This window comes from Zootoca vivipara, chromosome 6, assembly GCF_963506605.1.
Source record: "Zootoca vivipara chromosome 6, rZooViv1.1, whole genome shotgun sequence".
Taxonomy (NCBI): Eukaryota; Metazoa; Chordata; class Lepidosauria; order Squamata; family Lacertidae; genus Zootoca; species Zootoca vivipara.
Genome location: NC_083281.1, coordinates 66,311,277 through 66,326,356, shown reverse-complemented (window position 1 = coordinate 66,326,356; position 15,080 = coordinate 66,311,277). Strand labels below are relative to the sequence as shown.

General features: G+C 44.1%; 1 protein-coding gene across 1 annotated transcript; it reads right to left on the bottom strand.

The window, feature by feature from the left end:
* Window positions 1-3,532: 3,532 nt before the first annotated feature.
* Window positions 3,533-9,598, bottom strand: SNX20 (sorting nexin 20). The gene is made up of 4 exons (XM_035119984.2): window positions 9,521-9,598; window positions 6,807-6,968; window positions 6,016-6,167; window positions 3,533-5,165 (listed from the first exon to the last, which is right to left on the bottom strand). The coding sequence occupies exons 2-4, from the start codon at window positions 6,964-6,966 to the stop codon at window positions 4,497-4,499; spliced, it is 981 nt and encodes a 326-aa protein (XP_034975875.1). The 5' UTR covers window positions 6,967-6,968; window positions 9,521-9,598; the 3' UTR covers window positions 3,533-4,496.
* Window positions 9,599-15,080: the final 5,482 nt, after the last annotated feature.

The following is a 15,080-nucleotide window of genomic DNA, read 5'->3' as shown; positions in this document are numbered from 1 at the left end:
ACAGATTTTTATTTCAGAGGGGTGGGTGGGTGTCTGACAGATAACCCATTTCAGTCCTGCAGTGGTGAGGAGGGGAAAGCACTTTGCATACAACTTTGTGGCACTACTCGCATTAGAATCCTCAGCCATGAAAACAAGTTGAGAGGCTGAATCTTGGCCCAAATTAGACCCTTTGCAGGTGTCCTGGTAAGAGTTTGCCATTTTTAATGGAAGTCTGTCTGCGAGGGTGACAGGTGACTTATTAACCCCGGCTAACATGTTAGCTAGAGAAAACGCTGGTTCTCCACTTTCCCTTCAACCGTGCAGAAAAGAGTTCGTTTACTTTTGCTCCTCTCCTCCCCTCATTATTTGATAGTTCTTTAAAGAGTTGCAAGTTTTACTTTGGCTGCTTTTGATCAGAAGGAAACGGCAGTGCTGGAGCCGAAGCGCTGCAGTGTCTCTGGCTTTGAACTCACCAGGTCTAAAAGCCTGCAAGAATATTTTCCCTTTCAGCTTTCTAGCCTGGCTCATACAACTTCCTGATAAAGGGATATGTTAAATTGTCCTTAAGGACGACTAGAAAGGTAAGCTTTCCCATCCAAAACTCACAATGGAATTGATTAAAAAAAAATAAAAAAATTACGTACATTAAAAATTTAAATGTTAGTCTTTTGGAGTAGAAATTCTTTCTTTCCAATATTCTACCTTCTAAAAAAGTTTTTTTTAAAAAAGTGCTAAGTTTGTGGTGCATGCCTACAGCCACGGGTTCAGTCAGTGCGACAGTGCCCTCTAGTGGTATAAGTGTTAATCATAGGTGTGAACTGTTTATTACTGTGACATTTTCCAAACTCCCGATCATGGGGCACAATTGCTTTTTGGAATTATAGTGGAGGCACGCTCCATGCTGATGCTAGAAAATGTTTTACTTTAACACATTAACACAAGTAAGAACTGTCGCCGAAGAGTTCACCCGCTGTGTTTCAGTGTGAGTAACTGTTCTGGGTGTGATTTCTCTGAGGATGTCTCTCCGTATTTGGTGTGAAGGAGACCAACCTTTAGTAATGAATCATCCTGAGGCACAGTGGGCACCCTCTTCCATTTACTTTGGAAGTAGGTGGGTGTCCTGAAACAACTCAGTTGGTTAGAGTGTGCTGCTGATAATGCCAAGGTGCATAGTCTTGCATTGCAAGGGGTTGGACTAGAAGACTCTCAGGGTCCCTTCTATGATCTATGAACCAGGAACTACTGGGTCTATGTTCAGCTCCCCCTTGTGGTGAGCCATTGAACTGCAGGTGGCTGGTTTGCAGTGAAATACCTTCAGGACAGATCGTGAAGCTGAGGCTCCAATACTTTGGCCACATCATGAGAAGAGAAGACTCCCTGGAAAAGACCCTGATGTTGGGAAAGATTGAGGGCACTAGGAGAAGGGGACGACAGAGGACGAGATGGTTGGACAGTGTTCTCGAAGCTACCAACATGAGTCTGACCAAACTGCGGGAGGCGGTGCAAGACAGGAGTGCCTGGCGTGCTCTGGTCCATGGGGTCACGAAGAGTCGGACACGACTAAACGACTAAACAACAACAACCTTCAGGAGGATGCGGGTGGCGCTGTGGGTTAAACCTCGGAGCCTAGGGCTTGCCGATCAGAAGGTTGGTGGTTCGAATCCCCGCGACGGGGTGACCTCCCGTTGCTCGGTCCCAGCTCCTGCCAACCTAGCAGTTTGAAAGCATGTCAAAGTGCAAGTAGATAAATAGGTACCGCTACAGCGGGAAGGTAAACGGCGTTTCCGTGCGCTGCTCTGGTTCGCCAGAAGCGGTTTTGTCATGCTGACCACATGACCTGGAAGCTGTACGCCGGCTCCCTCGGCCAATAATGCAAGATGAGCGCCACATTCCCAGAGTCGGTCACGACTGGACCTAATGGTCAGGGGTCCCTTTACCTTTTACCTTCAGGTCCTAGACTGACTCCACCCACCCAGGCTGGCCATTGGAACTTCTTAGACAAGGAGGAACATAAAAGGGCTTCCTGTGACAACTGAGTTTGTTCTGGTGTGTTCTTGCACTCATGGTTATTCACCAGTCTTGATCCTTGACTTGCTTTTCTTTCCCAGTGCCTAGTTTGTCCTTCGGATCAGGTCTACTCTTCAGTTCTATCGGCCAGTTTCATGACTCCTAGTTCTGGCTCACTCCAGACTTCTGCCCACGGTTCAGCCCTGCCTAGCTGGTAGTTTTGGAATTGCTGATTTATTGGAAACAAGAGCAAGAATGAATTGGGGTAGGTGGATTTAACTAGCATTAATTCTTAATTTGCCTTCTTGTAAAAAATGTTTGACACAGCTCCATCTATTGGAGATATAAAGTGTCACATTGCATCTAGGAATGGGAGACATTGGTACATCTAGGAAAGCATCTAGGACAGGCATTCCCAAACTTCGGCCCTCCAGATGTTTTGGACTACATTTCCCATCTTCCCCGACCACTGGTGCTGTTAGCTAGGGATCATGGGAGTTGTAGGCCAAAACATCTGGAGGGCCGCAGTTTGGGGATGCCTGATCTAGGAGCTTGGTTTGCATAGTTTGTCGCAAGGAACCCTGGGAAAATTTCCCAACCCAGTCTTGCAGTTGCTGGGGGTCTTGGGGAAATTACATGGTCCCCTGCACCTGGTTTTCAACCTAGCAAGTGATTCCCCTAGCAAACAGGTCCAGAGATCAATGTGTTATGGACAGCGTATCGATTGCCAGGCACAGCAATAGTTCCAGATGACTCTAGTGAGTGAAACTCATTAGCATTCTTCAGCAAACAGTGAGAAGGGCTGGGCGGGCGGGGGGAGACCAAAATGAATAACCAGCTAATGAGCACTGTTTGGAAGGCAAAAGTGGGGAAGAGTGCAGGAGCCTGTGTATGTGAAATGATACCTTGTGCATGGAATAACTTGCCTGCTAGTGTTTCAGAAGCTGCCTCAGGGACATCATCTGCTGTTTGAGAGAGAGATGCCTGTACTATTATCTACTTAATGGCCCAAATGATGTAATAATTGATATGGAGATAGGCCCAAACTAAGTTGCTTGTAGTTGAAATCCCAGAGGCTGTTCAAAACTGTCTGCCCAGATTTTATTTAAATTTACTTTTTGGGGAGTGGGGTGTGTGTAGCCGTGGCGGTTTGTTTGTAATGTGCTTTTCTGAGGCTTGCAAAGAACACGAGACAGATGTTAGCCTTCTCCTATTTCTTTTGAGATGAAACGGCTCCAGACTGGTGTTCTGACTGATACCGATGATTATTAATATGTCAAGAGAGAGCCATCATAGCTGAGGCTCCAGGTGGTGCAAACATCCCCCCCCCCCCCGCAAAAGCCAGACAGAAGGTTATCTTCATCTCAGACGTAAATTGGTATGAGAAAAGGGAATTCTGGGTACTGTAGTTCTCTGCCCAGGAGCCCTAATGCAGAAATCTCACCAAACTACAAATCCCAAGTGTTCTTGGGGAAAATGCTGGCTGTTAAACTGCTTTTCTCCTCAGTCTGGGGGACCTGCGGCCCTCCAGATATTGCTGGACTCAAACTCTCTGCAGCCCCAACCAGTGTGGTCAATATGGATGTTATTTATTCATTTAGAAAAATGTCTAAATTGCTTAATAAAAACCAACCAACCAGCTTCTAAGGGGAGGTACATAAAACAATACAAAACAATTATCGATAATTCATAGAAAAGGAAACCAGCAAATATTAGTCACGTATAATAGGGATGGGAAACCTTTATCAACCCCAGGGCCACATTCCCTCCTGGGCAACCATTTAGGGGCCACATGATGGTGGTGGATGGAGCCAGATGCAAACAAGGGTATGTGGATATTATAGTTAATGTGGGTACATTTTATGTAGAAACCTCTGCCTTATACTGCACAAAGGTAAGAGTCACATCTGTTTCATCACACACCTTTGCCTCTCTAGCCCCACCTGCCAGTGGCATGTTACAGGTGCCACATAATACCTGTTCCACATCTGTAAGAGATCAGTGTTTTTTTTTGTGGCCACACTTTGGAACTCCCTGCCTATTGACATTAGACAGGTCCCTTCAGTGTATTCTTCTCAGTGTCTGCAAAAAACATTTATGTTCAGGCAAGCCTATCCAGAAATGCAGAATGCTGACATGTGCTTTAATTTTAATTTTTAGCTTTCTACTGATTTTTATTATTTCTTGAATGTCTTAAAAAGTTGTTTTTAACTGTTGCTGCTGATAATCTAATAGGTTTTCTTTTTCTTTTTATGAACTGCTTTGAGGTTGTTGTTGTGTGTTTTTTTACAATCAAGTGGGATATAAATTGTATTAAATAAATGAAATACGTTTGGCTCCCAGAAAGTTGCCAATCAGGAAATATGGCCCTTGGGCTGAAGAAGGCTCCCTGACTCTGGCCTAAACAAAAAAGTCCCAAACAGGCTTTTGCCTTTCATCCTTCTAGAAGGTGTGCCAATTGCTTAATTATTGACTTTACGCCTTTTCTGCACCTATCCCAGCTTCTCTCAGTCTATGTACTCTTGAACTGCAAGTTCTTTTAGGGACACCATTTTAGTTAGCCGTTTTTTGGCCTTCCTCTCCTCCATCTTCTCTTGGAAATATAGAAAGTCCTTGCCAAGTTCGTATGCTAAGGAAATCATTGTTTCCAGCAGGGGCATGTAGTACCTGTGACCAGGATGCTTCTCAAGGCGTAGCAAAGCTTTCTCTCCAAATTCGTAGGCACCTCTTGAGTTTTCCAGATCTTTGTGACAGACGACTATGGCACAGAGAGTTGGGACCAATAGGGTGGGCCGATGCTTGACAAGTTTCTCTTGCAGAGCTATAACTTCCAGAAGAACCTCCAAAGCTTTGGTAAACTGTCCTCCCCGGAGGCAACTGTAGGCCTCCTCCAGTTCCGGTCTCACTAAGAAGTCAATAAATATTCTAGATGTCCGGGTGTATTCCATGGAATACAGAAGCCGCAAGTAATCTTGGAAGGCTAACTTCCTCTCGATGATGATTTCGTCTGTGAAGTTCCCCGTCATACACTTCTTGGGAAATGCAATATCCTCCATTTCATCATAAAACTCCTTCAGAAGATTCATGTGCAGCTTTTCGAAATCTGAATACCGACGCTCAATCACTGATCTGTTGCTGTCAAAGCTTCCCGTCTGGATGACGAGAATCTGGTACATCTAGCGGGCAACACACAAATGAAACAATTGAGAAAAGCTTTGGTGGCTCAGGCAGAAGGCTGGCACTACTGCAACCAGCAGCCATCAGGACAAGGTCTTTGGAGCAGACGTCTAGGCCCCCACTCAGCAGACGCAGTAGGGCTGCCTTAACACATTTTGAAATAGTCTTAAGGACGGGTAGTTGTGGTGCCCCATTCAGTCCAGATTCTGAGCTCTGCTAACTGCAGAAAAGATCATAAATATCCCTTTTTGGAAAAGGCCCATCTAGTCTAGCATCCTGTTCTCACAGTGGCCAACCAGATACCTGTGGGAAGCCAGCAAGCAGTCCTGAATGCAACAGCACTCTGCCCACTAGGATTCCCAGCAACTGGTGCTCAGGGACTTACTGCCTCCAACAATTTAGGTATAACGTACAACATAGCCATGGTGGTTCGCAGCTGGTGATAACCTTATTCTCCATGAATTTGTCTAAGCCTGAGGTAGGAAACTGGATTTGGCTGATGGGCTGGAGCCGCTAGACCATTATGTCCTCCCCCCCTGCATCGCAGGCCATGTTTGACAGGTGGCCAGGGAGCGTTACATTGCAGAATGCTTTCCAATGGTATTCTGAAGCCCCCTGCAGAGGACTATTTTTTTAGAGTGATGGTTTTTCAGAGCACTTTGCAAGCTGATCATTGGTTCACCCAAAGCTCTGTGCGCATTACTTTGCATAGGGTGGATTGGTGGTGCCTGCCAAACCCCTTTTGGCTGAGCCATGCCTCGTACCTGACATCGTGTGACATCACATGTGGTGTGGTTTGGCCAAAATGTCTCCAAATGTTTTCACCCGTACAGGCTTACATTTGCTTACCACATATTTAGAGAAGGGCTTCTCTACAATTTTGGCTGACGGGATTTCGAAAAGGACCTTGACTTCTCTGCAACTGCGCTTCTCATTCCGCCAGTATTCTTGGAGTTCCTTAGTTGTCATGGAAGAGTTGGGACTTTGGGCTCTTTTGTCACCTAAAATAATGTATATATTTATTGGGGAATATGTTCTAAGGTGCTCTGAAGTGTGTATGCAACTGCACGTAGACAGATAGATCTATGGCAAATTGTTTAGGTATGGGTCCTGTTTTCAGACATAATAGAAACCTTTCCCTTAATTTGATGACTCTTCCAATATGAAACTATTCCCATAGATAACTGTTTGGTTATCTACTTTTAGATAACCAAAAGTAGAACATTATAGGGCTACACCAGAGTTCCTCTAAAAGAGGGATTGATTGTTAAATCACTCTGGGAATAGTGAGAGCTCTGTGAGAGGAATAAGGGTCTCTTAACAACTCTCAGCACCAGTAACAGACTACAGTTCCCAGGTTTTTCGGGGAAGAATGTGGCCTGGGGAGGGTCACAAGGTCCAGAGTGGTCTGTAGGGACCCCAAGGTTGCTAACTTGAATAAATATGGGGGGGGCAGGTAAGCCCTGCCTTACATAATCACATGACATGGTGCATGCACACCATTTGAATGGCATTGCCCATTAACTTTTTTTAGGGGCTGGCCCCCTCATTTATTTTATTGGCTGCTAGGAGGGTCACAATTGGTCTCTGGACCTGAGGTTTCCTCACCCCTGACTTGCAGTTACCTGTCCAGGTCTTACCTGAGATATCAGTGGGTTCTTTCTGCTCCTGGGTTGGCTGAAATGAAGTTAGGGTTTCATAGCCATCTCCTTCATCTGAATGGGCATCTTCAGCAGACTCGACTATAACCCCTTGGACTTCCTTTTGATGGTCTTGTAAGCAAGGTTGGCCCTCCTCCATTGCTGCTATTTCATTTTTTTAAAAAAATCAAAGTCGTTTACAACAAAAATACATAAAACCATACAGTTGTTGTTTAGTCGTTTAGTCATGTCCGACACTTTGTAACCCCATGGACCAGAGCCTGCCAGGCACTTCTGTCTTCCACTGCCTCCCGCAGTTTGGTCAAACTGTCCAACCATCTCGTCCTCTGTCGTCCCCTTCTCCTTGTGCACAAGGAGAAGGGGAAAACCACACAGTAGAAACATATAAAACATATTAAAAAATTAAAGCGGACATCAATTAACCATTGTGGGAAGATACCCTCTTAATTGCCTGCATAGGCCTGATGGAGTAGAAAAGTTTTCAGCAGGCATTTAAAACTTAAAACCGAAGGTGTATGCTGAATCTCTGTTTGCAGAGTATTCCACATTACTGGACTGATGACCCTAAAAACACAGTTTCTGGTTGTTGTCAAACGAATCTCGCCAGCTTGAGAAATGATCAATGATGCTCCTGCAGATTATTTCAGTGATGGAGCTGGGATATAAGGGTTCAGGCAAATCATGTGTACTTTCCCACTTGTCTGTGCCCTACCCCATGTCTCTGGACCCCATAAAAATCTTCCCTAAAAATGAGTCTCTACATATACTATCTTAAGTGCAAGCAAGCAAAGGGAGCTCTTTTGACACTTGTTTTCAGGGCCCACCCTACTCCTGTTACTGTACTCTTTAACTTTTAAATTCTGATTTTCAGATTGTTGCAACCCCCCCATGGGACTTGCTGGCGAAGGGCAGGCAAGGAACTGAACTGTCATCATTTCATTTTTAAAAGTGATTTTATATTTCAAGTAGCAAAAGATACCCAAACAAGGAAAACAGAGCTTAGTAATTGTACAGAGAAGAAAAGAAAAATAGCAGCTGGACGAATGTAGCTACCAAACGTAAGTCTGTCACTAGCATGTGGCCCACAAGGTAACTCAGCCCCTGATTTGAAAAAGGGTTCCCTATCCTGGCGTATAGAGAGTGGAGGCAGATCCCTGCCTCTATGAGTAAACCCAGCAAAGACTCTATTCAGACATACAGAAAGGTGAGGGAGAGGGTGGCACCCCTCCCCTCCCCTCGGTGTGCGGATCATGACAGCTTGTTGTTATAAATGTGTCTCCGTAGGGTGGAACGCAGAGACAGCCACCTACGTCTCTTCCCCTGACATGTAACACAACATCAAACTGTCATTGTGAGTTAACTAAGCAAACTGGGACCAGGTCCCCTCCCCCCCCAAAGCCACTTCAGATGAAAAACGAGCCATTTTTAAAAGTAGGTTTCACGTTCGAGCCTTCAACCTTTCATAGCCACAGTCGGCCGCCGAACCGGTGACATGCTAGTAATTGCAATAGTTCAAATAGCTAAGCCCACGTTTCCAAAGGTGTTCAAAAGCAGCATGAATAAAGAGCCTGTCATTTTGGCATAGGTGGCACATGAATGGAGGGAGGGGAAATCAATGCAAACAATCAGCTTTAAACTTGCAAAAGCAGCAGCTTCCACAAATGGTCATTAACAAGTATTTCTCCTTTAAGATGTGAAAAATAGAGCAGTTAGCCTACTAACTTGGGGACCTTTTTTCTCTCCCCCTCTCCTCCCACCTCCTGCTCATTAATGTTCACACTTGCAATCATCTCTAAAGTAATCTATGTATCCTAGTGTAGCCTCACATTCTAGAGTTCTGGATCAGACTCCATGGTTCTGTGGGTGTGGGCAGCTGCCCCCCTAAATCAAGTAAGTAAATTAAAAAATACTTAATTAACTGATCGGTTGCATCACGGATAACTCAGTTCTGTCCTCCATAACATAAAGCCTGCCCCCATTAAAATAAAGCTTGGTTACACCCATGCAAGGTTCTACATTGCCCATTATCCTGCTTTCCAGCAGAGGACAGCCAGACATTTCTGGAAAGCCCCTGCTTGAGCTTTTTACTGCCAATGGTTTGCAGGAACCCTGAACACAGAGCTGGTTAAAAGTTCTGTTTTTTGGGGGGAGGGGCACCTTCAGGGGGCCCTTTTTGAGTCAGTTTGCCCCTTCATTGCCACTGTGTCTAGTTGCTCTCCTCCTCTGCCACACTGTTTCTGCCATCTTGCTCTTCCCAGACATGGCCAGAGAGCAAGCAAGGATTGGTGGCAGCTACTACTGTTAAGTCTTTTTCTAGCCACTACTTGCCAGAGTGAGAGTCAAATGAGCAAGTGGGTTGCAATGATGAAAGGGAGGAGCAGCTGCATGGGGCTTGTCAATGGGTCCCCTGCTGGGCCAGGTTCCCAACCATGCTGGGTCTTGACGCTGGCCCTGCCTGAGCAAATGCATTCCTTTTAGAAAATGAAGATGCACTGCAATATTTTGTTGCAGGTCCCACTTCCTATCAGCAATTATTCAGTGATCTAGCTAACAAAGGAATTAATAAAAGGCAGAAACACACCCACCCACACCCCTCTCCCCATATATATATATCACATTTCTGTAACAAATACCTAACTAATTTTACTAACCGCTACCTGGCCACCCACAGATCACAGACATAAAATACTGACCTGGTTAATAATCTAGAAATTGTTTCCTTGGCATTGGTTTTTAGAGTCTCCAGAACTTCATGGCAGCTGCCTTTCTGCTTTCTCAAAATGTCCAAAGTACCAAGTTTCACTTTACATCTCATCAGCCAACTTCTCTTTTTTACTGTACCAAAGAAGGAAGCTGTGTTAGGACTTCCTGGTTCAGTTTATTTGCTCTTTGTTGAGAAGGTGCTTGCTGCAGTTATGAAACCAGGAGAGAACTTCAGTGTGTGCTGTTCCACATACAGCAGTGATGGCAAACCTATGACACACGTGTCAGACGTGACACACAGAGCCCTCACTGCTTGCACGCGCCATATCAGCCCATTCGCGCTATTGTTGTCCCCCCCCCCATTTGTTCTCCCCTCCTCAAGCTACAAGCTGTTAAAACCAGGATCATTTTTTTGGTTGTTGCTGGTAGCCAGAGATTGGCTTTTTAACCCTTTCTGTGATGTTTTTTCTGGCGCTTTGGCAGACGATGATTGGGTGTAACAGCATTCATTTTTAACCCATTCTGTGCTGCATTTTTTGGCGCTTTGGCAGACTATGTCGGTGCTGCTTGTTAGTTCCAGCGAAGGTATTAAAAAGCAACTTTTGCACCCCCCCAAAAAACCTCCAAAACTTTGGTCAGCAGCTCCCCCTAAAAAGCTCAGCAACAGCACTTTGTGATAAATAAGGGTTTTTTGGTTTGGTTTGGTTAAATAATTAGTTTTTGGTTTATTAAATACAGTAATATATTACAATTATACATTTTTGTTATTTAAACTATAAATATCATGAAATTATGGTTTTTTTCTAGAAGTGACACACCACCTGAGTTATGCTCGGTTTTTTGGCGAATTTTGACACACCACGCTCAAATGGTTGCCCATCACTGACATACAGTATTCTGTGTTTAAGAGATATGGTGCCTGTTTTCCTGCTTTGTGTAGGAATAGGGGACTAGTGTGCCCCTCCCCCTGTTCTGTCTCTATTAGCACAATTAGTTTCCCTGCTAATTACATTAATTAATATGATGAGCCAAACATGGTCTGTCACGTGAAAACTATGCAAGCAAATAGCACTACAATCCACAGAGCCCAATTAAATACATAAAAGCAGGAAATGGGAAACTTTTTTTACTTTGGGGGCCACTTTCCCTTCTGGGCAACTTTCTGAGGGCCATGTGCCAGGGATTCGTGGGGCCAGAGAGAAAAGTGAGTTTCTCCATACTTTCACATTCCTCTGTCTGCCCTCCATCCAGACAAGCAAAAGGCATTCTCAAAGTATATGCATGGATGGATTCCAGCCAGGCAAAAGCACTCAAGGTATGAAGCAAGGGCAGGTGAGGGGTGTGGCCTGGAGGGAAGGGGTGTGGCCTAAGGAGAGCTCCAAGGAGCAGTTTCAGGACGCTGCAGGGATGCTTCTGACCTCCAGGCCTGAGATTCCCTGCTCCTCCTTTAAGCCTTATACAGTGCAATTGTAAGAATGTTCTATAAGACCAGAGGCATTATGCATCCATGAAGGAGAGGACCTTTTCAGTGGTGGCCCTTAACATTGAATTTTATTTTATTTTGCACCAATTGATTTTATTTGCCTGGGTTTTTTAAAAAAACATTTTCCATATTATTTGAGCCGGCTGAACAGTTTTGGACCACTTCTGCACTGTTGCTATTTTGTGTGAGCAGGATTCAATCGCATAATGTCAAATTGAGGTTGCATAATTAAAATGGGTTTGGCACGCTTATGCAACAAACCTACTTTTTTTGGGGGGGGGTCCTTTTTCTGGTGTGGAAAGGGTCAGAATATGCACTGGAAGGTGTGGGATAATGATTGCTTGATGCATGCTCACTAATTACCAGTGTCTTACAAGCTTCTGCAAATTTTGTGCAAACAAATTATTATTACTACTAAATTATTATTCATTAAATTTGTATACCTCCCTTTACCCGAAGATTAAAGGGCAGTTCGCAGCATAAAAATACAAAATAAGAACAGAAAATACATAATAAAACAAAAACAAACCAATAATCCCCCTCCCTCAAACACATTTAAAAGCCCATAGAATTTGTAATCAGCCAAAGTCCTGGTTATAGAGAAACATTTTCACCTGGTGCCTAAAGATACATAACGAAGGCCCCAGGTGAACCATGAATGATTAATATGTATGCTTAATAAACAAGTTGCCTGGACACACCCTTAGTATATCCAGGGTTGTCTTAAGCCTATCTGGTGCCATGGGGCAAATATCCCTCTGCCCCCCCCCCCGTTTCCCAGAGTTCCTGACCTTTTTTAGGGAGGACGGCGCTGCCGGAGACGCGCCCAGCTTTGCGGGGCTGGAGGAGGTGAGCAGTGGCTGGAGGGCAGCTCCTCCGACAAGGAAGAGGCTCAGCTGGCCGCCTCGTGCCACTGGCCTCTAGGGGTAAGAAGCCCCTGAGTGTATCGCTGTTTGGAATTTATTGTGGTTTGATTTTTATTATTGTATTCCTTAATATTGTATTGATATGTGGTATTTTTATATAGTACTAGCTGACCCGGCCACGTGTTGCTGTGGGGATTTTTTTTGGGGGGGGGAGTATTGATGTCATTTGTGTTTTGAATGGTAATGGTTGCATAACTTGTTTTTGGTTAGTGTTTTGATGTAATATGCTTTTCCGGATGTATGAACTTTGTCCTTGGATTTGTTGTTTTAATTATTTTTGTTTTCTTATGATTGTTTGCTGTGCCTGACTCAGGGTCCTTGTTTGCCAGGAAAGGGGGAGGATGTGTCCATTCTCCCCTGGACTATGTGTTTTTCCTCTCCCCCCCCCAGTTGTTGTGTCTCATCCCTGTGATTACTCCCATCCTGTAGCGACCCATGATATCCCGTCCCCCTCCCCCCACCCTGTGGCTCTCCCACCCTACGTCAGCCCATGACCTATTCAGGCTCCTCCCCCCACCCCCACCCAGGGCTCCACTTTAAAGTAGAGTAGAGGCCTAGTTTGTAGGCTGTAGAGCTGAGGCCTAGTCTGTAAAGTGGAGCCGAGGCCCAGTCTGTAGGCTGTAAAGTAGAGCCGAGGCCTAGTCTGCAAAGTAGAGCCAAGGCCTAGTTTGTAGGCTTTAAAGTAGAGGCGAGGCCTAGTCTGTCGGCCTTGGCTTGGGCTAGTATTTAAATGCGAGCCGAGGCCTCCGTCCTGTATCTCCATTCCTTGGCCCCAGCCTGACTCTGTGGGTTGTCTGGTAATGGCTGCCTTGGTGGTTTCAGTTGCTCGGTTGATGATGTCATTATTTGGTGCTGCCCTTCAGAGGTTTTGCTGGTGACAGCCTGCGATCTGCCTTTCTGTTGGATGCTGCTGGAGTCTTCAGAGCTTCTGCTGGTGATGTCTGATTTGGGCACCACTTTTTTGTGTATCATTATTTTAGGTATGAAAGGTGTGCTTTTTTATGCTAGATCCCTCCCTGATGTGCAAGGTACGCTTTGTCCCAATTTGATGCAATTTGGTTCAGCGGTTACAGAGGATGGGTGTTACATCCGCGCACGCAGTGGGAACATCTATATATCTATATCTATATCTATATCTATATGATCTCAGTTGACATCTGACTTGGATTTAAATTGTTGTATGTATGTGTTATTGTTCTAAACTGGTTTTTATATTTCAATAGTTTTTTTAAAAATATGATTTTATATATGCAGTTGTTTTAACTGCATATATGTAACAGTTTTTTTTGAAAATATGTTATTATATCGTAAATCACATTGGGGTGCTTCATGGGAAGTGATTCATAATTATTATTATTATTATTATTATTATTATTATTATTATTATTATTGCCACCACCCCTCTGAAATCCATGCTTATTTCAACATAAATAAATGTTTACACAGATGTAACTCTTAGTTCAGTGGAGTTTTCTCTAGGATGTGTGCAGCCCTAGAGTACTAGACCCAGACTAAAGGCCAAACTTAACACAGAATTTATTTATTTTCCTTTCCTCCTCCTTGGAGTTCTTCGTCGGGAGTTTTATGTTTGATCCTGCTTGCTGTTTGCCACTCAACGAGCGTGCCGGTGGCATGCCATCTGAAACTTATCCTAAATCTGCCAATGGATATGTAACCAAGAAGGAATATTTCCAGGCTGCACAAAGCCCCCTTGATCTCTCTAAAGCAAAAGGAAACGGAGGAGCAAAGAATCTCCTTTTTCTTCTTTTCACTGTACTCAGCAATTTGAAGGCTCAATGGCTTGGTTATTGCCTGATAAGCAGGTCACTGTTAAAATAAGCTCTACAGATGTGTGAGCAGACAGTTCCTCAACTATAAATATAATTTTCAAACGGCTTCCTGTCAAAAACCACAAAAAGGGGTGGTAAAAATCTTCTCGATGATCACATCCACAATGAGGTCGATCGGTGAAAGAAAATGTGGATTAGAAATGGGTTAGTGTAATAACAGAAGGCTGATGAGTACCAATTTTCTGTTCAGATTTATGAAAAATTAATTTCCTTCAAGACCTTTGTTTATATAGTATGTACAATATAAACCATATTTTCAAATTTCAAAAAGTGGATGCTTTTTTTTGTAAGTGGCCATCGCTTAAAGCATGTTTAAGCAGTTCCCCAGATACTTGCTTAGAAAGATTATGGGACGACCGCGCTCCCCACATATGTAAAAACATTTTTTTCTGAAGAGCTCAAAGTGGCAAACAGAATGGCACACAAAGTGGCATTCTTCTTCTCCATTTTATCTTCACAACAACCCTGTGAGGTAGGTTAGGCTGAGAGACTGTGACTGGACCAAGGCCACCCAGTGAGTTTCATGGCTGAAACCTGCTCCCCCGGGTCCTTGTCTGACATTTATAAATATTTATACTCTGAATAGAATTTAATTGAGCCATCCCACTGTGTTTTAGGTATTGTATCAATGCTTCAATTTCTAGCACAATATATTGTAAAAGGGCACGTTAAATAAAGAAAATCTCAGGCATTGTTGGTCAAGTCCTAGTCTGATTGTCACTGCCACTATTTCACACTTATTTTTGGCTGTATTTCCTCCCTGTTCTGCTAATGTTGCTCATACCATCTTAACACAATGCAATATTAAATAGAGAAGCCTTATTACAGAAGGTGCCCTGCAATAGTGAGCAATTTAAGTGCTAGAAACCAGTTATGGTGTCTCAAAGCAACATGAAAACCACAAGCTAGAGTTGCTGGCCACCAACTCAGGTGACTTTAAAAGATTCTGGGTTGTTGCATCCTATGCTAGTCTAGTCCTACTCAGCAGGTGCACTGAAATTAGTGCACATCAACATATGACAAACTGAGATGTATTCTTTTCAATGGGTTTGCTGTTAATATTTTGTCTCCGACTATCAGTTGCTGAGATTCACAGGAACCGTCTTCTGAAGAGCATTGAGGGGCCCTGATGTGACGTCTTGACGTTGCGCACACGAAGTTGCACTACGTCCTGACACCACTCCATGCCCGGCTCTGCATTTGACTGCAACAGTGTGTGTGTGTGTGTGTGTGTGTGTGTGTGTGTGTGTGTGTGTGTGTAAATGGGAATTGTAAATGGGAAGAATGCTGC

Bases quoted from the DNA above. Each gene is read 5' to 3' on its own strand.
- SNX20 (XM_035119984.2), bottom strand. From the start codon at position 6,966: ATGGAGGAGGGCCAACCTTGCTTACAAGACCATCAAAAGGAAGTCCAA. The intron at 6,168-6,806 runs GTAAGACCTGGA...ACATTATTTTAG, and splicing joins AGAACCCACTGATATCTCAG to GTGACAAAAGAGCCCAAAGT. The intron at 5,166-6,015 runs GTAAGCAAATGT...GTTGCCCGCTAG, and splicing joins AGCCCTTCTCTAAATATGTG to ATGTACCAGATTCTCGTCAT.